Genomic DNA, 26,303 nt, shown 5'->3' with positions numbered 1-26,303 from the left:
TCTCACAGGAGTACTTTTCCCACACGTCTAACGCATGCTGGTACTCCTCATCCTTTATACCAGACTCGTTTAGGGTGCTGTAGAAGCGATCTTTGGGTGGTAGGGGTTCTTTGAATCGATCCCAGGAGTCCATGTATTCGTATGGGTAGACTCCTTTCCTTTCCGCGCCGTATTGACTGGAAATGGGAAAGTTGGTGTTATACTTTACGAGGTTTGCTAAGGAGTCCGCCATAAACTGCTGCGAATCTAAGAACTTTAGCTTACCCACAGTTACGGACATGTAGCGCTCTTTGTTGTTGGGTATGCATTTGACGTCGGAGCCGTCTGTTCCTTGTAGTAGCAAATGGGAGTCGTAACCGCGGAGGTTGTGAAAGAACACCGGAATCTCCATATCTGGATTTACTTTGAAGTTTATATTGCATTTCCAATGAGCCGCTCCTCTGTATTTACCCGTGATGTGGCAGTGATCCCTAACCTTATCCACATAGAAATCCTCAACAAATGCTTTGTGGCAGTGAATGCAGTGCGTGGAGGGCTTTCCCGGCTTCTCACCTTTCTTAGCATACTTCCCGCATTTAAAATGAGCTTCTCCTAGATACTTTCCATCTTCGTCCCACGCTTTCTTGGCCCGTCTTCCAAACTGGAGAAGCGTATGTTGGCAAATGTGGCATTTCTTTGCCTTGGTAAAAGCCTCCTGGTTCTCTTTGGTAAATACCATCTTCTTTGGGCGTCTTAATTGTTCTCTTATCTCTTCCTCCTCTTCTCGCAATGCTTCTAGAAACTCATTAGCTGCGTTCTTGCCTCGGTAAATTACAGGGGGGTCGGCCTTACCGTCTGATCTGACTACTATGTAACCAAAGGAGCAGATCTCGTGTAATCCCACCTTATTCGTAGCACCACTTTTCTGCTCTTCCTTAGTTATCAACGCTTCAAAGTCTGCATATATCACGTAAGGCACCTGCATCTGCTTTTGATGGTCTGAGTAGGATAGGTTCTTATCTGTAGGCATCTGGATCCGTTGCGCCACTTCTTCGACTCCGCGACATATTTCGTCGTGATCCTTTAGAGCTTTAACGCTGGTAAAGGATAATAAGCAGCAATCGCAGAAGTATTTCTTACCTTTGTGTTTGGTGTGTCTGTAAAATAGTCTGCTAATATGTTTAACCCACGAATAATGTCCGCCGTGGTAGAAAAGGTGTATTCGTTCTCCTTTACTCTTTGACAACACTAGTGGTACTATCGTTTGGTCTCTGACTCCGTAAACGTTAATTGCTAAATCGTTTGTTTCCTCAAATATGGGGATGTCTATCAACTGCATGGGAAATTCCACACCATCCCACTCTAAATCGTCTGTGGAATACTTACTTGTCCTACAGGGATCCTTCTCTGCTGGATACAGTGCGGATCGTATTGCCCACATAAAGCAGCGGTTGTCATCATTTTTTACGTTAACGATTGCCTTCTTCCTTTCTACCCACACCGGTAGGGGCACGTAACTTCCTCCTCGTATTGGCACGTACCTTGCCATGCTAACCTCCATACCTTCTACCTCCTCCACTGTCCAACCTGATCCTTCTTTCGTGTAGTTAGACAGCGACTCCATTATTGCTTCTAAGGCTTCGCTGAGTGACCTATCCAGATTCGTGGACTCTAATATAACCAGTGACTTTGATCGCAGCATTGCTGTCGTCGTTACCTCATCTTTTGATAAACTTACTTCTACCATTATACTCGCTTTCAGGGCTCCTAATTCTTCTATACCTTTTCGGAGAGTCCTTTTAACCTTCCTTTCTGACTGACGCCAAAACTGTCTAACGTCAATCTCACCGTTACCGGGCATTGACACCGTGCTGAAGTTGCTTTGGGATTCCATCTATATAATAGGAAATATTTTATACCTAATACCAAGCACTTTTTAAGTCGTCGTAGTCGTACTCACAGTCCTGACAATGCCAAAACAATTTAACCTTAGTCTCAAACTTCTTACCACATCCACAATCATAACTGCTCATACACTTCGTCTTCATTTTCAAATGCTTTTTCAAATCCGCTTCTTTCTTAAAAGTTCTCTTACAATCTTCGCACTCCATATATAGACTAATATATTTGCGCTGTTGCCCCCAACCACACTTGGAGTGGGGATTATCCGTAGGTGGATTTTTGACACGGGTCTTGCCCGTGTTGAGATTGCGCTGGAACCCCCATTCCCTATACTACTCTAGCGACAGGCCTGCTATATTTAAAGGATCTCAATTCAATAGAGTTTTTCTTCACTGTTTCAGCCTCTGTTGTTGCAAAGCTATGGCATCCATGATTTATTTCACGTTGATGGTGACCTTTATGAGCTCTGTATTTGTCCACACCAAGTACCTTCCCACTTGGGAATCACTTGACAAAAGACCCCTTCCACCATGGTATGATAAAGCAAAGTTCGGCATCTTCATCCACTGGGGTGTGTTCTCTGTACCTGGCTTTGGCTCAGAATGGTTTTGGTGGTACTGGAAGGGAGAGTCCAAACCTGAATTTATTGAATTTATGAAGAAGAACTATCGACCTGGTTTTTCGTATGCTGATTTTGGTCCAATGTTCAGAGCAGAATTATATGAACCAGAGAAGTGGGCTGATTTAATTGCAAACTCTGGAGCCAAGTGAGCTATTTTTGCATTATTTGTGTAGTTCCAGAAATTATCCACACCTCCCTACACCATAGAGGAATTTGGAATTTCTGAGGGGTGGAAGGGGACAGAGAAAGTACAAAAACACAGAGTATGCATGGAAGAAAATTGGAATCCTTGGGGGTAGGTGGGTCTTAAAAATTTCTGGAACTACACATTGTACGACATTACTGTGCTGACACACTAACCTGGACCACTGGAATAAAACTGACCAATCAGATAACAGTAAACTAGACAGAGATTGAACTGATAACAGCGTAAGCCAATCAGATTATAATGTTCTCATGCTCTTATTATAGTGATGCGCTATCTGATTGGCTGATAAAAAAATATTAATGTAATCTATGCATGTGTCTCGTATATACCTAAATCCAATATGGTGGAGGATCCTGAAAATTAGCTATATTGCTATTCACATCTATGTTCTGACCAGTGTTTTCCTATGATTTTTATGCCACAAAATGTTTGTTTCCTGAATATAGACTAAATGAGGAAAGTAGGATCAAATATGTTTGTTGCTTCGCATTTTGTCCTGGATGCCTCATTCTCTGAACTATGTTACTTGCCATAAATGTGCCTTGCCTTGTGACTCATAGTTTTCAGCAACATAGACTTTAGGGAAGCATAGGTGGTGTGCTACTAATGCACAGCCTCTCAGGAAGGTGACCCAGGCTGGATTCCTTGGCTTGGTGTTGTGTCTGAGTAGAGTTGTTTATTATTTGGCTCTCTTCTGTGCTTCAAGGGTTTTTTCTCCAGGTTCTCAGTTTTTTCCATTCTCTACAAAAATCAGTTGACTTTTAAAAATTCTAATAGAATCTACCAGAATGCCTTATGAAGTTGGTGGTAAAACCTGTTTGGCTTTTCATTCACCATGGTTTGGTAAATCTAATAAGTTGTATTAACAATTAATTAATGTAATGACCATGTTTATGTTTATATGAAGGTATTTTGTTTTAACAACCAAACATCATGAAGGATGGACAAATTGGAAATCCAATGTATCATGGAACTGGAATTCTGTAGATAATGGTGCACATAGAGACCTTGTTGGTGAGTATATTCAAAACATGAATGTTGATCAGCTCCTTAAAGACCAAAGGCCTTATGCCTCAATTCTGATTGGTCGTGAGCCCTCAGCCAATCCCTGACATCATGTGAACTAGGTTTTCCTACAGATAATACATTTATCATGTCGAGTTCATTCAAGGTCAAGCTGTGGTAGCTTTGTTTTTATTCACTATGTGTATTTATTTCCAGAATTATGTACAAAAACAATTATTTAAGGAATCCTTAACTTATTTTCATATATTTTATGAAGAATTCTTGAAATATTTCTGAATTAAGAATTTTGCATTTTTCACATGACATCATGGCGTTCATAATTCTTGTCTCTATAATTTAAAGTTCATGTTAATTTTTTTCCAGTATACAAAATGTATAATAAAGCAATAATTGCCGAGGCTGTGTTATAATTATTATTGAATTCGGTTATCGCATAATATCATAAATTATCAAGACCTCCGCTGTGTTATCTGCCTCAGCCTTCAGCTTCAGCAGATAACAAAGCCTCAGTATTGATAATTTACAATATCATGTGCAACCTCATCCAATAATTATTGCTTATTATATGATGATGATCTTTACAGACCTGTTCTGTATTCCATTTCCTTGTAAGCTCTATTTTTTTTGTTAAACATGTATTTGTATAGGAAATCGCACGATCTCGAGTACAATTTGGAAATTAATAGACACTCTTAATGTTTTGAAAGTTCTTGTAATTGCACTCGCCTAAAGGCTCATGCAATTACAAGAACTTTCAAAACATTAAGAGTGTCTATTAATTTCCAAATTGTACTCGAGATCGTGCGATTTCCTATACAAATACATGGCGATTTTTTGTTTATAGTTCACTCAACAAAATTTCAGTAAAAAATGCGAAGCGACACCATTCATCTTTGTCTATTTGGCGGCCGATTTTCAGTCCATCGCGCAACTGAAATGCATAAAAAATTAGTTCTTACGGCTTTAAAATTTCATTATATGTTTTTAAAGTACAAAATGATAGAAAATAATTGTTTTGACATTGTTTTGGCTGTGTTGCCATAGCGACTTAATTCGGTACTCCTACGGAGTACAATCAACGCTATAATTGTACTCCTCTCGACCAATCAGAGTCGAGTAATTTTGTTGAGTGTACTATAAAGTCAGAAATAGATATAATTTATACATGAATAAATGGCAGAGCCTGAGTTAGGAGATATTAAGCTTAAAATATGAAATAAAAATAAATCTTTTTAGTATTTTTACACACAGGTGAATATAATAATTTATATCACAATTTACGTATTATGCTGCTATACAGTCAATTCAAAAAATGTTGTCGTCGACCAGGTCAAGTCTACACGACTGGACCGAAAGGAACTCTGGGTAGCAATCATTGAAGCCGAGTTGACTCCATAATTTTATCTGACTAGTTATGCCTGGTTTACAGCACGAACCTTCGTAGGAGAGCGGGAAGTGTTGAAGGAGACGTTTTTTTAATGCCTTCATATTTTCGAAATTGTGAACTGAATCATAACTACTTTGTTTTCCTTTCCCTAAACCCAAAGACATGCATTTGATGGATTGTTTCTCGCCATTATTATCTTTATTACTAGCGGGAACAATTAATTCAGAACGAATATTTAACTGCTTCAGTGATTTTTACCCATATTCCTTTCGGTCCAGTCGCGTAGGCTTGAGCTGGTCGACGACAACGTTTTTTGAATTGACTGTATTCACCTATAGGTGAATGAAACATGAGCTAGCTTGTTTGTCCATTTGTGCTGCTTGCAGAGATAAAAGAATTTGAATCGAAAAATCCTCTCTCTTTGTTATTTATTAAATACACTTGTGTTAAAAATACTAAAACAATGATTCATTTTAGGTTCAGTGAATATTGCGTCTCTATAAATATTCCCCAATATTCACTTTGCCTTTGTTGAATAAGTTTCTATTGCTATAATTATGAATAATACAAATAATATAAAGATAATTATAACGATCATCATCATCATTATTATTATAAACCACCAAGATAAATAAATACCAAGAAAATACATATAATGAGCGTGCTGATTGGCTGGCTACCGTGTTTATATCAGAGGACAGACACGCTGTCGCAAAATTGTATCCGATTGTTTCCCCTACGCATTGGTTCGCCTACTAAAAATACCGACTAAAAATACCGACGACCCACCTTGAAAAGCCTTGATAACCATCATATCCCCTGCATTACTCCAGCTCCCCTCTTCCATAAAATGTTTACTAAGTTCTTGTCTTTGTATATTTTATAGGTGACTTGGTTGATGCAATCAGGAGCAAAACAGATCTGAAAGTTGGTCTATACCACTCTCTGTATGAATGGTTCAACCCACTCTATGTGTTAGACAAAGCCAATAACTTCACAACTCAATATTATGTCCAGGTAACAGATTCAGAGCTACAAGTTTAAAGTTTTTTCATTTTATTTAATCATATTTCACACCACCTAGAGTTTATATTACAGTTCTACATTTTTTACAATAAAGGTTTACGATACAATAATTTTATACAATTACACATACGCTTATTTCAATAAAGTTAGTCACCAAAAACCTAGAAAGCTGAGATCACTGAGCATCATGGGAAACTTTTCATATCAAAAAAGCATATATATACAAAGCTTTTTTAATACAAACTGCAGCTCGATGATGCTCAGAAGAGGTGAGACTGTAACCGGTAAAAGATTCGCAACTCCATGAACAGTTATCAAGCGGTTGAACATATAAAATGAATTTACCCATAATCCTTTATAGCTTTTCAGATGACTAACTTTATTGAAATAAGTGTATGTAACAAAAAAAAAAAAGCAAAGTTGTCTAATAAAGTACCCTAAATATGCATACTTCTAGCTGAGCATTGAAGATCTGTTTTAGCCAATCACAGCGTGTCTAGCTGTTTTACCCCTTGCCCTCATTCCCAGGCTACTGTAACCCAATTTTTGCATATTTTTCTGTTTTTGTTTGACTAAAATATAATAATTATATGTGGCAGCAAGAAGCAAAAATATAGCAGAAAAACGTATATATTTTACAACCACCACTCCCCATGGGGGGCTCTTCCGTGAGGTTCCCTCCACACACACTACCACTACATTCTATATTTACAACATACAACGCTCAACTCACATGTTGCTTGTTACAGAGAAAAGCATTAGAATAAAATATACTTATTTTGATTTAAATGTTTCTTGAGTGTCTTGAGTATGGTACAGTGTATATAAATCCCATATTTACATGATCAGTTTGAATGCTTTTGCATACATTTTACACAAGTTTTTTTTGCTTTGAGCAATTGAAGTTGATCCTTAAATCCATTCCTTCGTACTCCTCTTTATAAAAATGATAATATTAATAATGGGATTAACAGTGGATTCCACAGAGTGGCTCTTCTTCCACTGGATTCCAATTGGAATTTAGAATTTGATTTTTGTGGAGGGAGGAAAGCCGGAGAACCCAGAAAACCCTGAAAGCACAGGAGAGAACCAACAAGCAACTCTACTCACATACAACGCCAAGACTCAGCGGGACTTGTACACGGGTTGCATTGGTGAGAGGCAAGCGCTCTCACCAAAATTATTATTTATATTTATTATTTGTTTTATAATACTTTTGTAAAAAGCATTGAGAGTGTATGATTATGCTTTCTTTAGAAAAATATATGAAAATGATTTAAGACAAAGAAGGGACTAATAATTATTCTTGACTTTCTATAGGATATTTTATCCCACCAATTGATGGATTTAGTCACTAGATACAAACCTGAGTATGTTTGGTCAGATGGAGATCAAGGTGCATCAGCTGATTACTGGACCAGTAAGGAATTTATTGCTTGGCTCTACAATGACAGGTAATAGATTTTTTCTGCAGATATTTTCTTATAATATTTTCTAAAGTGTGTATCAAGGAAAATATTTCATTTTCAAAATCACTTATATGTGGACAGTGTAGTAGTATGGTTGCAGTATTTTTGTATGTGGACCTCTCTTTTCAGAGATATCAACATTTGAAATATCAATATGCAAATGAGATGACGTAAATTCCAGAATGGGTTACATTTTGCAGTGTAATTTACGACAAGTGTTCTGAAGTGAAATAACCTAAAAGTGTAAACAACCATATATTTCAGTTATAAGGATAATTTGCAAATAAAAAAAACAGTACTTTGAACAACAAGCATTTTTGTATAATAAATTAGTCTTGAACTTATGTCATGTCATTTGCATATTGATATTTCAAATGTTTATATCTTCTAAAAGAAAATTTTACATACAAAAATACTGCAACCATACTACTACACTATTCACATATAAGTGGTTTTGAAGGAAAAAAAATTTCCTTGACATACACTTTAACTGAGGGAATGGTTATGTGATTTGTTTTGCATGTATTATAAATTCATTTTCATTTTTGTCCAGTCCTGTTAAAGAAACTGTCATAGTTAATGACCGCTGGGGATCAGGGGTGGCTTGTCACCATGGAGATGTGTACACTTGCTATGATCAATATAATCCAGGTAAGGTATTGCCTCCATCATTGCCTTGTATCTGCCATTCGTGCTAGCTAGTCCAGATCCTTTTAGGCCATCCCAATTATGGCTGTTTACTGATCACTTATGGGAGATGACTTATGAGTAGCATAGGTGGTCTATGTAGGTGTCGTCCTCCTATCAATTCAAGGCTTTGGTGCATAGGGTCAATGGTCAATGATTTGATCCCCACATGTGGAGCACAGTGTGAGCTGAGATTTTTTGATATGTAAATTGTTCTCTCGATGCTGACGGTTTTTTCCTGTATCCTCCAATTCCATCCCTTCGTAAAAATCAAAAATTCTAAATTCTAATTTGATCTCAAAATAAGAGGGTCGTATGTAAAGCTTTTCATTGGCCAAACTAAAAAACTGGAAAGAATGGTTAGCTCAAGTAGGTAGCAGTAGGAATACAATAGTAGATGTGGAGAAGACAATAATAAAAAAAAAACAACTTATTTTTAAAATTTTACAGAAGAAATAGGAAACTGCTGTGGCTGTGTGCAGTTATAAAGCATGAAGGGATTGGCAGAACACGGAGAAGTGTTAGGAGAAGCATGACGCGTATTGGAATGCTTCTCGACACTTATTGAGTGTTCTGCCAATCCCCAAGTGCTTTATAACTCCACAGAGCACAGCAAGCAAGTTTTTTATTTCTTTTATTAAATGCAAAGGGCGCAGCATGCTGTGTGCTCTCATAAAGCACACGCTCCCAACCAATGAGAATACAAGATTTAAGACAGTTATTTTATAATTTAGTATATAGGCTTGAATTTGGGTATCAATGTGCTATGGATATATAATGTTTACATTGAAGCAATTATCATCCTATTAAGGAGAGTAAGGGACAGAAAAGGAGGTTATCAGTGGAGTGGGGTACAAGAGGAAATAAAATTTTTGCCACTCATAATCACCTTTGGGGCTTGAATTACAGAAGGTTGCTGATGTGACCTTAGGATTCTGCACAGATTTAATTTTAAAATTAAAATTAAATTCTCAGTTATGCAAATAGAAGTGACTTTCACACCCTTCCTTTGTAATAGTCATATAAGCACAAGGTTGATTAAAGGCTCTAATCCTCCATGTCTATAAATTTGTTTTCAGGGAAAAAACAGAATCATAAATGGGAAAATTGCTTTAAGGTTGACAAAAAGTCTTGGGGATTTCGGCGAGACATTGATGCAGCTGACATCAATTCTATTGAGGAACTGGTCTCACAACTGGTATCCACAGTCAGGTAAAGTATCTTTGACTGCATTCTTTCATAAAAATAAACATGATTATCATGTGCTCTCAAACTTAAATTAAAGTTTTGCAAAAAGGCACTTGTTTGAGCACAGGTAGCCCAAGCTCTGTTTTGTGGCGGTTTTACTAAGAGTTAGCTGAGAGAAGGCCATCATGGGCTAAAAAAAGCTCCAATTTGGTTGGAAATTAGCACAGATCTAGTCTCCCCCACAGCCGCTTTCAGTGTTGTCACGCATTGCTTTCTCCCCTGAGTAGCATTGCGTGATGACACTGAAAGCAGCTGTGGGGGAGACTAGCACAGACCAGGATAAAAAACAGCTCAAGACAACAAGAAAAGTTAGTAGCATTTATTTCATTTTTTCAAAATTAATCCACATTACAAACTCTTAGTAAAACTGCCACAAAAGCAGAGCTTGAGCTATCTGTGATGTGGGCTGGACTGGTTTACATGGTGGGGTGAAAAAACCTGTCTGGCCCTCCTTGGTTAACACATGCTGTATTAATAAATTTTTGCAGGATTTTTCAGCCTTTTTTATGACAAACATTGGGTAACATGATAAATCCAGTGCTTATTTGATTGAGCTAGGTCTCAATGTTCTTGACTCTTTTTGGACTTAAGCATAACAGAGAATGTTGCATGCTTTTTAAAGCAAATTGACCTCTGCATGCCAATCCAGTTATTAAATTTTACAGAACACATGCTGTCATAGCTAGAATATCTAAAACAAAAAAAAAACAAAAAACAAAAAAAAAAACAAAAAAAACAAAAAATAAACAAACAAAAAAACAAAAAAAAAAACAACAAAAAACAACAACAACAACAAAAAAATAATGGCAGTGATGATTTTTTAATTGATTAAAATTAAGGGTTTCTCTTTTCAGTTGTGGTGGTAATCTACTGCTTAACATTGGTCCATCATCTGAGGGTCGAATCCTGCCGATATTCCAGGAAAGGCTTTTACAAATTGGACAGTGGTTGAGTATCAATGGAGAAGCTATATATGAAACTACACCATGGAGAAAACAAAATGACACCATAACTAATAATATCTGGTAGGAATATTTTTTATTACTGATTTGAAAGCAACAGAAAATTAAACAGATAAAGGGAGAATAGGGATATCATTTCTGTTATCCCAAATAGAAGCATTATAAAATGTATCAAACATTTTAACTTTTTTAAACACAAATATGGAAATCTGAAACCAGGCACTTCCTCCTTATGCTACAGCACTGAAGAAGGATGATGATGATGATGATAGTATTTGAAGATGGTATTGATGATAATGATTATAGAGAATAATCTTTAATGATGACGATGGTGGTGGTGGTGGTGGTGGTGGCGGCGGTGGCGGCGGCGGCGGCGATTATGGTATTGATGATAATGATTATAGAGAATAATCTTTACAGTGCGGACACTCAACACTTCAAGGTTTTTTGACATTTTTTCATAACTATCCAATCACAGCTCTCTGCGGAAACAAAGGAATCAAACATCTTTAGGCGCCATGCAATCACAACAAACTGCGGAAAATCTTTAAATGTTTTATTTTTTAGCTCACTCTTTGTGAACTAGTGAACTGCTAGACTGTCACACAAAGTGCAAACTTTCAATAATTTACAGAAATAAAACAAAAATGTCGTTCATTGATGAAGTAGTTGTTATGAAATAATTGATACACTTTATATTGTAAATTTTTAAAAACTTTAACGGCAACCACAACCCAAGAGACTGTAAGAATCTGGCTTCTGATTGGATTATTCGAGAAATGTTAAAAAAACCTTGAAGTGTTCATGGTTCGAGTGCCGCACAGTGACAATGATGGTGGTGATGGTGATGATGATGATATGGATAATGATGATGATGATGATGATGTGGATCGTAATGATGGCGATGATTATGGCTATTTTTAAATAAATACTTATCCAAATCTGTTCTTTGACCTCGAGAAATCACATTTAACAAGAAAAAAAAAGATGATAGTTATTCATTTGTCTCACGATTGTGGCAATTGGAAGAACCGCTACTGCTAGTCTTCATCAGACGATGGTGTAGGCTGGAAGGTCTTCAATTCCCCCCCTCTCTTTCCATTTCCTCACGGCCCCCAGCCAGGAACACCTGCCACGCAGTCTAGTTTTACACAGGAAGACAAGCTTTAGCATAATCAAAGATTCTGATAATCATTCTAAAAATGTTTGAATACCATCTTTTCAGGTACACCTCAAAGGGCACTGTAGTATATGCTGTTTCTTTGGATTGGCCAGGGTCTGGGAGCCTCAGCCTTGGAGCACCATATGTCATGAACAGCACGCTTGTCAAACTGCTTGGATATGACCAGAAATTATCCTGGACTAAAGGATCCAAGGGTGGGATTGTGATAGATGTTCCTGCTATTCCTATCAACCAGCTGAAGTCTAAATGGGCGTGGACTTTTAAATTAGAAAACGTTAATTGATGCAACGGATCGATTCAGTAGAAGTCAGTCCATACCATCGCTGTACGTGAACGCTGAAATTAACGTAAACCAATCGTTATTAAATATTCTTTTCTAAATTTTTATAACTCATATTTTTATTATTAGCATTATTCTTATCAGTTTTTTTGTAAGTAACATCATCTGTACCCTGAATTTTATGTACCCTTTATTTGTCTTGATATTTTTTTTGTAATTGCTTTTGTTAGTCTAATTTAATTTGATTTTTTGTTAATGGTGTTGACACCATCTAAATTTTTTAAAATCTTAAAATGTCTTGCAGCTTCAATGAAAATATAAAAATATGATAAAAATACTTAGAAAAGCATTTTGGTAGTAGAGTTGCACCACCTCTCTGGGTGTACTCAAGTTGTATACACTCAATAAGCCTGAACCGAGATGACGTTTTACCCCCGACTCTATACCATAATAGTTTTTAAAATTCTTTCATATTAAAATTTTTGATTCCTTAGAGAATACAGGAACAATAGTCATAATTAAAGAACAAAAGCAGTGTGAAAAGGATTATGGTCTAGAGACGGGGGTAAAACGTCATCTCGCTTCAGGCTTATTGAAGAATCGTTGTTGGGTTCAGAAACATAGAACATAGAAGCTGAGACCGAAATGGCACACGGGAAATGACAATTTATTCATTTGCGCCATCCATGCAGTCGGTTTAGAATGCCGAACGCGTATCAAAAAGAGTGGATGATGCCTGGGGTCGCCGGTCACAGCATGCATCTAATTAACGTACTTCCCATGTGCCATTTCGGTCTCAGCTTCTATGTTCTATGTTTCTGAACCCAACAACGATTCTTCCATTGAGTGTATGGCGAGAATATTATCTAAAAGGCCCATCCAAGTTCTTAATTCAGTTGTTGTAAAGCATTATGGGATTCAAGCCCTTAAACGATCGTGATTTAGCCCTTACTATTTGGGGCTCCTGTGGAACAGCCCGAGTCATTATTTTTTCCCTTCACGAAAAGACATTACATCAGCACAACGCATGCTGGTCCCGCAGTTATCCCGTGTCCCGCAGTTATCTCTCGAGCGCTAGTCGGGTGGTCCGAATGAATTCCGGAAATTAATGTTTGAATAATGAGAATGCTCTAGAAATTTACTGTACTGAATGAATGAAGGCTCAAGTACATTGTTTTTAAAGTCTATAAACATAAATAATTGCATACCGAGTTGTCGATTGGATTTTGATATGGAGTACATTCTTTAGATTCTTCTGGAAAATACGCTTATCTCGCATACACGATTTTTCTCTGTTCAACTGACACCACAGTTTTGCAGTGTCGTCACTTTTACGTTACTATGTAATGCTCGAAATTTTTGTATTTGGATACCATTTGAGGAAAGATAATTAAAGTTACATAGACAAGAGACCGTTGAAGGTTTTCTTAGATTTCACGAAAAAGCAAAAAATGGCCTGGGGATGCGTAAAAACCCTTACTTCCAACTCTTATGATTTTCAAACTCTTTTCCTACTCGCTCTCCCGAAAAGTGCGAGAAGCACTCACCTAGTGCTTCTCCTTACACTTCCTTCGTGCTTGCGCCACTCCCTGCGTGTTTTATTACTGAACGGAGCACGGAAAAAGCTCGTTAAATAGATTCGACTGAAGTTCTTAACCAGACGCGAAGACATTCTTCGTCTATGATAAATCACAAGCATATTTCAGTTTTGAAAAACATTAATACTCGAGTACTAAGAAATGATCAGTGATCTACAGAATAAAGAAAAGCTGGCTCATTTTTTACGCGACTTGAAGTTGTGAAAGGCCCATTGGCCCTCTTCTTCAGTCGTTTATTTCTAGAATAAAGAAAAGCTAAGTTCAAGAACATTACTAAAGGAATTTGTATGGAAAATCTACTAACCTAACCGTGAAAATAAAACGTTTTTGAGGGAGTTTAAAATACTATAGTCGAGTTCTGCACGCAGGCTATCGAGGTAGCGCTCGTTCTCGTAACGGGGCCCCTGTGGTGGATCACCCGCTGACCTATCGTACTTGATGTTCGCATTCCAGCAATCACGTCGTTGAACTAACGTAGTGTTGAAGTTTACAGTTTGTCGACGCTTCATCTATCTGGTGATGTTTCTTTCTGCTTTTTCACTCATCTATCCTTGATGGTAAGGTCAGTATATACCCGTTAGTTTATTCATTAGGTTTAAAGTTAAAATATTTCGTGTTTTGGCAAATTTTGAGAGGTTTAAAGAAGACATCTTCCCGAGCGACAAAGATGGCGCCAAAATACAAAGTTTTGGCTCACATAAAAAATGGCCATGAAACTCAGATTCCTAGTGACTTTTAATGCAACAAAACAGGATAATTAGGAATCATACGTGTTTTTGAAAGCCTTCCGGCCTTTCTACTAGTCGAATTCGGACTTATTGGCATGAATGATAGTTTTCCGTTTGTGACTGGCGAAGTAAACCACGCGGGATGGTTGGGAGAACAAGATAAAAGATCAGACTACCTTTTCGAGTGATCTCCCAACCATCCCAATTGGTTTATTTCGCCTGTAACCACGGAAAACTATCATTTATTGCAGTTATGTTATAGTCCAAGATAAAATAAACTGCTCAAATTACGGATAACAATAGCTCATTTCTATTTTTTGATAAACATCTTGTTTCTCCTTACTTCATCAACACTTGTTTTATCAATCAAGTCGCAGAGAAAAAAATAATGCTACTACAGCAAACTTATACCCCATTCACACCTAAACCTGTTTAGTTAAACTGTGTTTTCATTAGGGGGAAAAAAAAAGAGAAACTAGAAACCTAAATTTTAATGAAACTTTCTCAAATATTATCAGAGCAAGACAAAGAAAAGCTTACATGTATATTCATTTTACCAAAGATTGTGCAGTGTTGGTAGATAGTTTTTTTCAAACCTGTTTAAATAAACCACTTTAACACATGTTTAAGCCTTGGTGTGAATGAAGTATTAGATTTAACAAGACCCTGGGCTCAGGGTGCGCAGGGATACCTGGTAAAGATGGGCCTGGTTATGAAATATAGGCATGAAATCGAAATATGTGATGTGATTGCTGGAAAGGTTGGGCATCTAGAGAAGTAATGTTAGACATTTACACTTTTGGTAGGTGTCTCTGTTGTGATTTAATTTATTGATGCTTTTGATGAAATAAATAAGTGGGCATTTTGAATTGAGTCGATCAGCAATGCACAGTAAAACTATACAGAATTTATTCGTGAACACTTTCTCAGAAAGAAAAATCAAAACAAACCTTACTCATCAAAGTTATCGAAAACCTCAATCTGAAAAACTCCAATTCCAGTTCCAGTCCGGATTTGGGCATATGTATTTAGTTTTCGTGAACGTGCTCATTCGCACGAAAATCATATAGCTCGCTTTGAAATCAAAATGCTTCATTTAAAACGTAAATACAGGCTAATATTTGCTCAAGACCTCTCTCATAATGGATTTAAATTTTACATTTTATCGATATTTTTAAATGGATTGCCATTTTTTGAAGAAAAATTAAAGGAGATCATACGCTTCGAACGGCAAAGATCAAACCCTGGAATAGAAGTCTTGAGCAAATATTAGAAATATTAATAAATATTGCTATGTACCTCATGTTCCTTTGTGAGTAGACTTTGAAGCCAAAACAGTTAATGTGAATACATAAAAATAGGTTATAAGACTATATGAAATATACTGAATGAAATATTTGTTTACTACAATATCGCTTATTGTATAATTCTGACTCTTGAAACCCTGTTCTCCTCATCGATCTTTGCTTGTTTGTGCAGAAAACACTGTTCGAGTAGATGAATCATGAATAGATAAACCAACACAAGGTTTTGCCCATGAAGTTCATTGAAAATTCTTGGGAATAATTGCTTCAAAATCATCTCTATCTTCTTGGCTTGAAATCCTTGACTGCAAAATTGATAAATTAATATTTCTAGCTCGGCTGTCTTTAATTATGGCAGAGAACAAAATAGAGCGTGTGTAGACATAAACCTCAACTCCGGTTTAATTAAACTTTCTACATTTGCTCCAGAAACAGCTACATACGCCGAATCTGTGTCCATCTTGCAATACTGAAAATCAATACAGTCCACATAATCTAAAAAATCATAAAATTCTAGCATGCGTAATTTAGCGCATTGGTAAACAAAGAATCACATCTGCATGGGAAGATTCAGATTGATGCATTTCTTCGCCAACTGTACCTCGTAGGTATCCTCGTCTATGGGGTCTGAACACATGTCCATCATCACAGAACTTTACTTCTGTGCTTCATCTGGTTCGTGATGGTTTTTCCATAACTAGAATTTCCAACCTGATAATTGAGAATGAAAGCAAAAATTAATCAATTGTATTATGTAAATTCGTGAAGTATCAACGACTTACCAGTTTCATTATATCTGCGATGATGGCTTTACTGGGATCAACATCCCCGGCTCTTCTCGCATCAGACACGGCATTACCTGATGGTTTGAAGCAATGGTTAGGAGTGAACTCTACCACTTGATAGATCTTTGTCACTTCTAACCCGTGCTCCAAATACCATTTCAGTAACGGAGTGGCCAGCAAAATTTTCTCTCCCTTCATACTTCCAATCAAGCTACGGCCAACTGTGGCATAAGGTCATGGTCTTCGGCAAACTGCTTCATATGATCCCCAATATCTTCTCGAACTCCAGAACTTTGTTATTGCATTCCACCTCTCCAAATAAAGACCCATTCACAACCAATTCTAAAATCTGTTGTTCATTGAGAGCCCAACAATGGTCCAGGGGCTTGAGCTTGATAAATTTAACCTTTTCTCTAAAATGTTTTGAAAATATAATAACAAAAGACTAGTAATTACAACTAATTAGCGGTTATTCAGGGGGGAAACAAAACAGGCGCATCTTTTTACTATGTTTTGACTTTTTTAAAAATGAATTACTAACCTCTTGAAATAATGCTTGGTGTCACTCTCTAGATTCTTCAAGTGGCAGCCATTATGGACAGCCAAACACCGAAAAAAGCATAGGTTGTCTTTATAGGGACGTCCAGTATTCTTGTTGCACTCCAAACTCACAATAGCTTTGTTGTTGAGAATAGTGTGAATATTCTGGTGCCTCTTGAGAAGATCAGTACTCTTCAACCGAGATATTCTTGTTGGTCAAGGATGAGTAGAACGCTTGGCGTGGAGGGAGATCAGGATGAGTGAGCTTGTGTAAACTGTTTACCCACTAGTACTGAAAGATGCCTAGAAAAAAAAAAAAAAGAAAGAAATAAGAAAGTAGTGTCATTAACAGAGAAAAATTCTTTTTAAGAGAATAATTTTAAATAGGTAACTAACCTTTAGCAGCCGGACAATCATAGGCTTTCAGGAACTGTGCATAACTGAACCCTGGCACTAAGTAATTTGTAATGTCCAGGAATTTCAGATGTTAAGTTTTCAAACACGTGGTTGTTGTTCCTCTTTATGGTGAACTTTATGGATTCATATTTCACTAAGAATGGGAGCTGGAACTCTTTCACCCTGTTCAGATCATACTTTCCTGAATTGAACCCAAGGACTGGCATCTCTTATTTATTCATTTATTTATTTATTAATTAATTTGAAAACATAGATTCATCGGGTATTAAAAACCCGACTACACTGTACTTTCTTAAGGTCTTTGCTTTGAGAATAGCAAGTAGGGGAGCAAATGTAGAAGTTTATAGTAGGTTGGATAGCCCTGACCATAAGCAAGAAAAAACAGAGTTGTCGCCAGGAAAACTAAACTTCTATTAGATGTCAGTACCACTTGACTGCTGGCATAATGCAGTTTATTGGAGCCACCTGAGCATGAAAACCACTCTTTTACTTCACCACCAAGGCCTTATTCGTTTATTTTTACTGGTTACAGTTTTCCTCCAAGACGATAAATAAACAAATTAATTGAGTGTGTGTGTAAATGAATGAGCATGTGCAGGTCTTTTACAATTCTTTCCCACTAAATATTGTTAAACACGCAATGAAGAAAAAAATATTTAATATAAGATGGTTCTGCTTTTTTTGTGTTCAAAGTATTTTTCATGCTTTATAATTTATTGGTCGAAAGTAGTAAAGTAACCATAATAGACTCTGTAGAAGTACTTACTTTGAAAGCATTGTAAACCTTTTTTCTTTGGTTAAAGATTGAAGAATGATTGCCACTATTTCTCCTGGCCTTCTCATCCTGGCTGTCCACAAATTTAGTGGTACAAGGTTCTTTGTGCCAACTTCCCATATTACTTTGACATCTTCTAAGCTCTCCACATTTCTTGGGATGTGCAAATCTCTAAGCCATCGATGTGAACAAGTAGTGTGTTGAGCAGGTATCTGGTCTTTTCGCTACCTTGCACTTTCGCTACTTACCTAAAAGGTCGATTTGCTACTTAATAGAAGTCGATTCGCTACCTTATCTCAAAGTGTTAAATATCACAATATCAGGAAGATATATTACATATATATTAATTTTGAGTCTATATCGATAATTTTAAATTGTGTTTTACGGCATTGAAAGTTATCAATTTTCTGGTCAGATTTCGATTGAGTGATCTAAACCTAGCGAAGAGAAGATATTTACATCTCATTTACGTGCGAGTTAACGAGGACTAACAGAATCTTGAATTCAATGAAGAACTTTTCTGACAAATAAAAAATTTTAGTTACAAAGAAGAAATCTAGTCGAGTTTTTCAGAGTTATTTTGGCTTGCTTCATAGTAAAGTAGCGATTTGACTCTTGGCATTGTGTGACCAAACAAATCGAAAGCTATGAAAAATGAAGGCTTATTTTTATCCCCGCTCTTGCTTGATGACTAAAAGTTTGACTTTAAGATAAAAGGGTTTATGTCAAGAAAGAATTTTAGCTACAAAACAAGCAATCTAGTGAAGCTTTTTTAGAGTTTTTTGGCTTCATAGTAAAGTAGCAAATGGACTCCTGGCGTGATGCGTGATGCGTATTTTAAAGTCTTACTTAGTCATCAAGCAAAAGTGGAGACAAAAAAAGGCTACGTTTCTCGTTTCTCATAGCTTTCGATTTGTTTGTTGTAACACAATGCCATGAGTCCATTTGCTACTTTACTACGAAGCCAAAATAACTCCACTAGATTGCTTGCTTCAAAGCTAAAACACTTCCTTGACATAAATATCCTTCAAAAAATTTCCTAAGAAATGAGCGAAAGCAAGAACTCTGTTTGATATAACAGATCACAAGACGGATATTCGGCCGACTTCTCCATTATGCCAAATACGCTTTGAAATTTCTTTCTTTAAGAAAACATTCAAATAATAATAGATTACTTAAAATTACTGATAATAAACAATCCAAAATGTTATAGAGGAGGTTTACAGGCATCTTAAGATAAAGTAGCGATTGTGCTTCTTCGAGGTAGCAAATCGATTTCTATTAAGTAGCAAATCAACTTCTATTAGTAGCAAATGTGCAGTAGCGAAAGTGCAAGGTAGCGAAAAGACCGTAATTGGTTGAGCATATGATGCTAAATCTACATGTTTGGCCTCTCGCCCCTGCATTGTGTTTATCCCTAGGCCAAAGCCAAACTTCTTAAATAATAGTTTGGCATGAAATGGAACTGCATAGCTGATAGTCCAAGTGGTTGGGGTTACTTTTTTGAGTAATGTAGAACATGTCTTGAAACTGAGAGAGCAAATTATTTCTAACTCATACAATGATGACTTCTCTTTACTCTTTTTTTTCTACTTTACTCTGTTAAATATAGATATTGCATCTATTAGTTGAAATGCAGCAAATGCTACAACAGTGACCTTAAGGCTCTCAGACGGCACATCATTCGCTGTTTTTTGTGTTTGATACATGAGGCTTCTCAATCTCGATATTTCTCCCCTTTTTCACACGCTGAACAGTTCGAGAGGGTTGATCATGAGAAATGTTTGTCAACAGAAAAGACCAGCTCACTTGTCGTGCCATTTGGTAAAAACAATCTTGCCTTTCTGTGCTTGAGCAAGCTCGCCTGGTTGTTTGATTATTATCAAAACATATGTCATGATTCTTTTTCAAGAAAGGCTTGACCATGTTCATTACAACTTGATAGCAAAGTCCGTGAACACGCTTCTCTGCTTCACTTCCCATGTAAATTTCGAAGTTCAAGACATAACCTTTTGACGAGTCGTTGGCCATCCAAACTTTGATGCTGTATTTCGTTGGCTTGGCAGGCATGTATTGCCTGAAAGAAGGTCTGCCTCTAAAGGCAATAATTCCTTCATGAACAGCAATGTTTTTTTTGGGCAAGTAGTATCTCTGGGTATTTTCTAGGACCTTTTTCAAAACCGGCCTTACTTTGAAGAGTAAGTCACAGTTGGCGTCCCCACATGGCGGTGCTTTCATTGAATCGTTGAAGTGCAGGAACTGCGATATTTCTTGAAATCGGTTTCTCCTCACCACAGATTTAACAGCTTGATTTCCGAGACAAGGAGCTGTAGACCAATAATTGGCGACTGCAGGCAAAACATTGCTTCCCATTATTATGCAAAGTCCAAAGTGTGTCTTCGTTTCGACTGCCGTTGTGTCTTTCCAGCAAGCAAGTTGATCGGGCTTGCTCACGAGTTGCTGTCGGGCATACCTATTGGTTTCCAAGACAATAAGCTGAAGATTTTTCTCTCCAAAAATTTCAAAGAAGAGATTGTTATCTTTAGGATTGTTTCCCAAGTCTATTAACAATGCTGAGAAACTACTGAATCCTGGAAGGGTAAAGTTTGAAAGTTCCTCCATCCACAACTCTTCATCAACTTCACCTTCGGCTTCCGATTCTTCAGAATCACTTTCTTCGCCTTCACTCAAGTCTGAAACTGGTCTAAGGCCATCCAAATCAATATTGGATTCATCTTCATCTTCAACTCTATCTTCATCATCGGAATCTCCAAAAATCGCTCTAAATTCCTCCTTGGTAACGGCAGGTCTCATTACGCCATGTTTTTTTGCTAAGCTTCCAATGACGAAATCTCTTTGCTCAATACTACCTTACTCAGTTGTCAAAATTATTATATGCAATTTATGGTATTCGAAAAACTTGAAAATAATGAGCTGCAATTGATAGCCCTCCTGAAAATGTTGCTAGCCATTTCATGTCACTAGCGACCAGGGTTATCTTAAAATGAACTGAATACCCTGCAATAGTGAATCGCTTTTTTTCTAATTCATCAATATCTCTACAAAGCATGGAGTAGTGAATGAATGAATGAAGCCTTTATTTGAAAATAAACTAAGTAAAGCCAGGGTAGTCCCTTCAGAGCTAATTAAAACTCTGCTATCCATGGAAGCCCTGGCAAATATTTACAAAAATAAATAAATACAAATAATATCAAAAGTTAATACGAAAGTTACGTCACATACATATGTACAAAATATTAAAATCTAAAAATTTATATCTATCTATAATATATAAAACCTACAAACTATTTACAAGATAAATGTATTATATAAAATACATCCATTATAACAAAAAGACTTTTTAGCAGTTTCTTTTCTAACTCTTGGCAAATATAACAATTTGTTCTGTCTGGTTACCCTAGGCTGATTAAAATGAAAATACTCTTTGAAAAATTGAGGGCAGTTACCCAATATACACTGGGATACTTTGGGAGGAATGTGTCGACTCTGTTCTACACGGGCATTATTTACGCAGTAAAGCTACACTTTATTGTGGCACATGTAAACATTACAGATATGTAGGAATACCGTGAAAACATACCAATGAAAGGCCCGGGAAAACCTAAGATAATCCCAAGGCAAAAATTACAACGATGCGGAGAAAAATTAGGGGAAAAACAATACAAAACTCATCGAATTGACAACACAGGTTGAGCACACTACTTCGAGCACATGGTTATTACATACCGCGCAAAGCACTACGGGAATCAATACGGAAACGTGGAATTGAACGCGGAAACTCCGGAGTTAATAATGCCGTTGTCGAGGATTGGCCTCAACAAAGCTTCTTTGCATACCTTATCATGGCAATATGTGATTCAGGACAGTTTGCTCTGGCAAGCAAAGAAATTTTCATTTTTGCTGCTTATTCTGTCGCCAACATTCATGAAAGACATCAGGCAAGCAGTTGCCTCGTCATCTTTGCCAACAGGTGCCCCATCAGCGCCAATGGCCAATTTTAAACTATATTTTGGATCACCAAAATGCAAAAGAAAATTGTTTTCTTCTAATTCTTTATCAATAGGAATATACATCTCAGCTAGCTCTAAGATAAACTTTTGTAAATCTCCATAAGAACCATCAATTTATTTATCCTTATCAAGATCATAACAGAAATCAGATTTGAGGTCTCTGACAGTACAAATGTTGATACTTTTAATAAAAGATTTGAGTTTCTCATAAGGTAGTGTGTTATGAACTTTACCAGCATTTCCTATTGGTGTTGCTTTTCTTGTCTTGCCTTTGCTTCTTTCATTGTTCATTGAAAGATGTAGTTTTATTGACTTATATTTCTCTTTACTAAGAAGACATTTTACATAGAGAACTTTAACACTTCTAATTAGGTCTTTTACGAAAATAAAGCTTGTCATTTAGATCCTGGCTATTTTCTTTATTAATTCAAGCTTAATATTTGAACATTGAGCGCAGCAGAACAAATCAATGAAAATGTCAATAAGAACAAGCATATGGACTGTAATGCGGCAGACTTTACTTAATGATACTATCATTTTCTTAGTTCATGTGATTAATTATTTTATTTATCAATTGAAAAGGTTTTCTATCAAAAATTGCTCATTATAAATGCGAGGTCTATATATAGTTATTAACCGGGTTAATAACTAGCTATATATTGAGGGTTATAACAAAAATAAAGCCTTGTGAATAACAAAGAAAACCGTGTCAACTGAGAAATAATTTGCTTTTCAGAGCAGTATCTCAAATTAAAATATAATAAACTTATTTGGTTTGTCAGAAGTGCAGTTATAACATCTATACAATGGAGTAGTTTGATAAGCTCATATCTGTATCTTATTATTTGTTTTCATATCTCATGACAGAAAAGGGATTTTAGGACTCATTTGCGTTATCGAAGTTAATATTACTAAAACTTTTGAATGGCTATTTCGGTATTATTGAAGAATTTAATTTACAGAGCACATCCTCTAATGGCTGTTAAGGTAGTTTGTGTATTCGGGACAGAACAAATACCAGCGTCTTGAGAACCAAAGTTTTTGACCTACATAACTCAAGCTAGTGTATGGGAATTTCTATTCGCTTTTTTAACTCATTTACTGCCCGCTTGGTCTAATTTAGTATTATGACAGTTCCTTGCTCTACTTGAAGTTATAATTTGCTTTGCACTATGAACAGAACACAAGTGACAAAGCTTTTATTTGTATTCGTGAGACCTAGCTTAGCAGAATTTTTAGAATCAAGAAATGACAAAAACTCTACAAAACTAAACTAAGATTGTGAGCCTCACACAATTGATTTCAGTCTTTTCTTTTCCTCTGATTTATATTTTTCTCCTTAATTCGTGATACAGGGTCTTAAAAAATCATTCAATAGCTTACAGTGAAAAATCAGAAATCACTATATCTGTTTTTGCCAGTCCACCCTACTTATAAGAATTTTGTGCTCGTAAATTTCAACTCAAAGCCTGCCGAGTTATACTTTGATTAAACCAACATATCTCGTTGTTTTTGAAAGTTGAGTAATAGCAGCATCTATTGTACTTCAAAAAGTTTTACAAACAAGTTTTATCCTCTCAGAGAGCAGCCTCGCTGATCAGCAATTACTACTGTCCGTTATTGACAAAAATGCTTCTAACCTCATCATTGAGCAAACCTGTATTATGTAAAACTTGTGCTCCACTCATTTGTGAAAGTACTGGCTCGCTCTGAGTGATCTACCTTCTAGGCACACATGGGCAAAAGTCTTGTGAAGACCGCCTGTGAGATGAAGTCCACAGTACGGACACTTATCATCTGCATGGGTGTGTTTGGGCAGATGGTGAAAATGTATTAGATGAGTTTTGAGGTATTTAAATTTCTTGAACATCGGTTGCTCTATGCAAGCATAGGAAGCACGGACACAAAACTCTCGCATTTCTCTTCTCCATTGTGATCTGAGTATGAAAGAACGGTGTGAGTCGGCAGGATATATATAGGTGCGTGTCATAACACTTTTGGGCAGTTAGAGAAGAGTTTCAAATTTCAATCACAAAATTGAACAAATATTTAGAATACGACACGGTATTTTTGTATTAAAGTACTGCAGCTAAGTACCAGTTCTTGAGATGAGTGTGCTATCAAGTTTATCAAACGGACGTCACAAATTTTGTTGATCTTAGCTTTATAATCAAGTTGGCATCTCTTCATGCTTTTTGATTGCCTTCACCCCAGATGATGCGGCAAAGCATAGTTAATTATCAACTATGGGCTAGTTTGAGCGTGGGTCAAGGGAACTCTAATTAATTATTGCAGCAAACTTGGCTTTCTTATGATGATGCATATGCACTTTCTGATTTGTAAGAAATTTCTCAATACTGTATGCCGGGCTGCCAATTAGTTTACAATAGTAGAACCGTCTTTAATTTGCCGCTCAACAATTCTATTGTTTTATTACGTATTGAAAGGTGCATGCATCTCAGAAGTGCTGCACAGCTAACTGCCAGTCAGAGCGAAACATGATGTATTGAGTATCAAAAGTATTAGATAGGCGAGTTGATTTGGAAGGAAGAGTACAATTCCTACTTCACTGGAAAGGATACAGCTCCAAACATGATTCTTGGGTGGACGTAAACAACTACAAGTAAGCCGTCAAACTGGCTTTTTTTTAAACGGAAACAGGTTAGTTACTGATACTTAATGGGAGCTGTCACTAAGAAATTGTTCATCACAATAATACTTTCCTTATTTAAACACGTTTATCCCCTGTTGTTGAAGCAAATGTCAATAGAACAATAGAGCATTTCTTGATACATACTCCCAAAACTGTTTTCTCAGTATTTCGAACTGTCTTTCTATGTACGATGTAGAGTATGGCTCTCTGCTTCCAATTCCAAACAATGCTACGACCCTCAAACGATAAAGCGCTATAGCCATATAAACGTACAGCCATACAAACGCTATAGCCATACAAAAGCTACAGCGCTATACAAACGCTACAGCGCTATACAAACGCTACAGCGCTACAACCATACAAACGCCTACAGTGCTACAACCATACAAACGCTACAGTGCTACAACCATTCAAACGCTACAGTGCTACAACCATACAAATGCTACAAACGCTAAAGCGCTACAAACGCTACAGCGCTACAAACGCAACAACGCTACAAACGCCACAGCGCTACAAACGCAACAACGCTACAAACGCCACAGCGCTACAAACGCTACAGCGCTACGACTTGAAATATTTTTTTCTGAAGCCCAAAAAGACTTGGCTATCTTCATTATTCATAAACTTTATATATTTTTAAATCAGTATTCGTAGTCTTTTACGCACTAATATCTCAGCGAGTTGAAGAAGGTTGAAATGATTACTAGCAAATGTTCCTCCCTAAACGATTAAAAACTAACACCATGTACATCTACATTGTATTTTTTATTATTCTTTGAACGTCACTGTCATATTGCACTCCTTTCATACACATCACGTAATAATAGAGAGTTTAAGCATCACGTTAACGGCAAACGTGAAACGTCCGTTGACTAGCAAAAAATTTCTTTAAAATTAGCAAAAAAGGAATCGAAAAACTCTCCAAATCGTAGATAAACAAAAGAATATTTCTCGTTGGTAAGTGGGTTTGCGAAACCTAAAGTGATTTACAGGAAAACGAACAAAATTTGGTCACGTTTGAGTTTAAAAACTCTCTATCGTAACTTTAACATTCGCGACAAACGAAAGGAATGTTCCTTGCTTTATTCAACGGAAACTTTGCACAAGAAGTGTGCTGCCACTGTCCACACCTTGTACACTCAACCATGGCTATTCTTCCTTTATTGCGGTGGCAGATGTTGCATATTTCCTTGTCCTCTGTAAACAAGGAGCAAACAAACAAACAAAATAATAACTATTTCGGAACTAAAAAAAATACATTAACAATATTTCTTTTCTCCTTTGAAAAGTCAGAGTTGGGTTTGCAAAAATTAGACGTTTGCGTCCTTTTAGAACTGGTACTTGATATTTAGCATGCATTTGTAGTTAGAAGATGGTGCTACGGCTTAACAGAATGGGGAGGTACATGGTGTTGCTCAATAAACCTCAGAAGAAGGAATAAACATGAATCAAGTATGGATAGGTGAATGCTCTACTTTGTTATGCTGCAAGAA

At 36.7% G+C, this 26,303-nt stretch overlaps 2 protein-coding genes across 6 annotated transcripts in view; both read left to right on the top strand.

Moving 5' to 3' along the window:
- The window catches only part of LOC116295976 (alpha-L-fucosidase), a 33,006-nt gene extending 19,822 nt beyond the window's left edge, over positions 1-13,184 (top strand). For all 5 annotated transcript variants that reach the window (XM_089028096.1, XM_089028095.1, XM_089028098.1 and 2 more), the window contains exons 2-9: positions 2,283-2,648; positions 3,619-3,725; positions 6,011-6,141; positions 7,471-7,604; positions 8,173-8,270; positions 9,386-9,518; positions 10,409-10,579; positions 11,742-13,184. In XM_089028096.1, the coding sequence (XP_088884222.1) occupies positions 2,302-2,648; positions 3,619-3,725; positions 6,011-6,141; positions 7,471-7,604; positions 8,173-8,270; positions 9,386-9,518; positions 10,409-10,579; positions 11,742-11,982 (1,362 nt within the window). In that variant the 5' untranslated portion in view covers positions 2,283-2,301 and the 3' untranslated portion in view covers positions 11,983-13,184. The remainder of the gene's footprint in view (positions 1-2,282; positions 2,649-3,618; positions 3,726-6,010; positions 6,142-7,470; positions 7,605-8,172; positions 8,271-9,385; positions 9,519-10,408; positions 10,580-11,741) is intronic.
- Positions 13,185-14,040: 856 nt separating this feature from the next.
- Positions 14,041-26,303, top strand: part of LOC148912092 (G2/M phase-specific E3 ubiquitin-protein ligase-like) — a 42,978-nt gene continuing 30,715 nt past the window's right edge. Inside the window, exon 1 of the mRNA XM_089028342.1 lies at positions 14,041-14,139. The gene's annotated coding sequence lies outside the window, so the exon portion shown is untranslated. The remainder of the gene's footprint in view (positions 14,140-26,303) is intronic.

This window comes from Actinia tenebrosa, unplaced genomic scaffold (genome assembly GCF_029948245.1).
Source record: "Actinia tenebrosa isolate PJP-AT-01 unplaced genomic scaffold, QUT_ActTen_1.0 PGA_scaffold12__29_contigs__length_12842862, whole genome shotgun sequence".
NCBI classification, from domain to species: domain Eukaryota; kingdom Metazoa; phylum Cnidaria; class Anthozoa; order Actiniaria; family Actiniidae; genus Actinia; species Actinia tenebrosa.
This window is presented reverse-complemented; position numbering and strand designations above follow the sequence as displayed.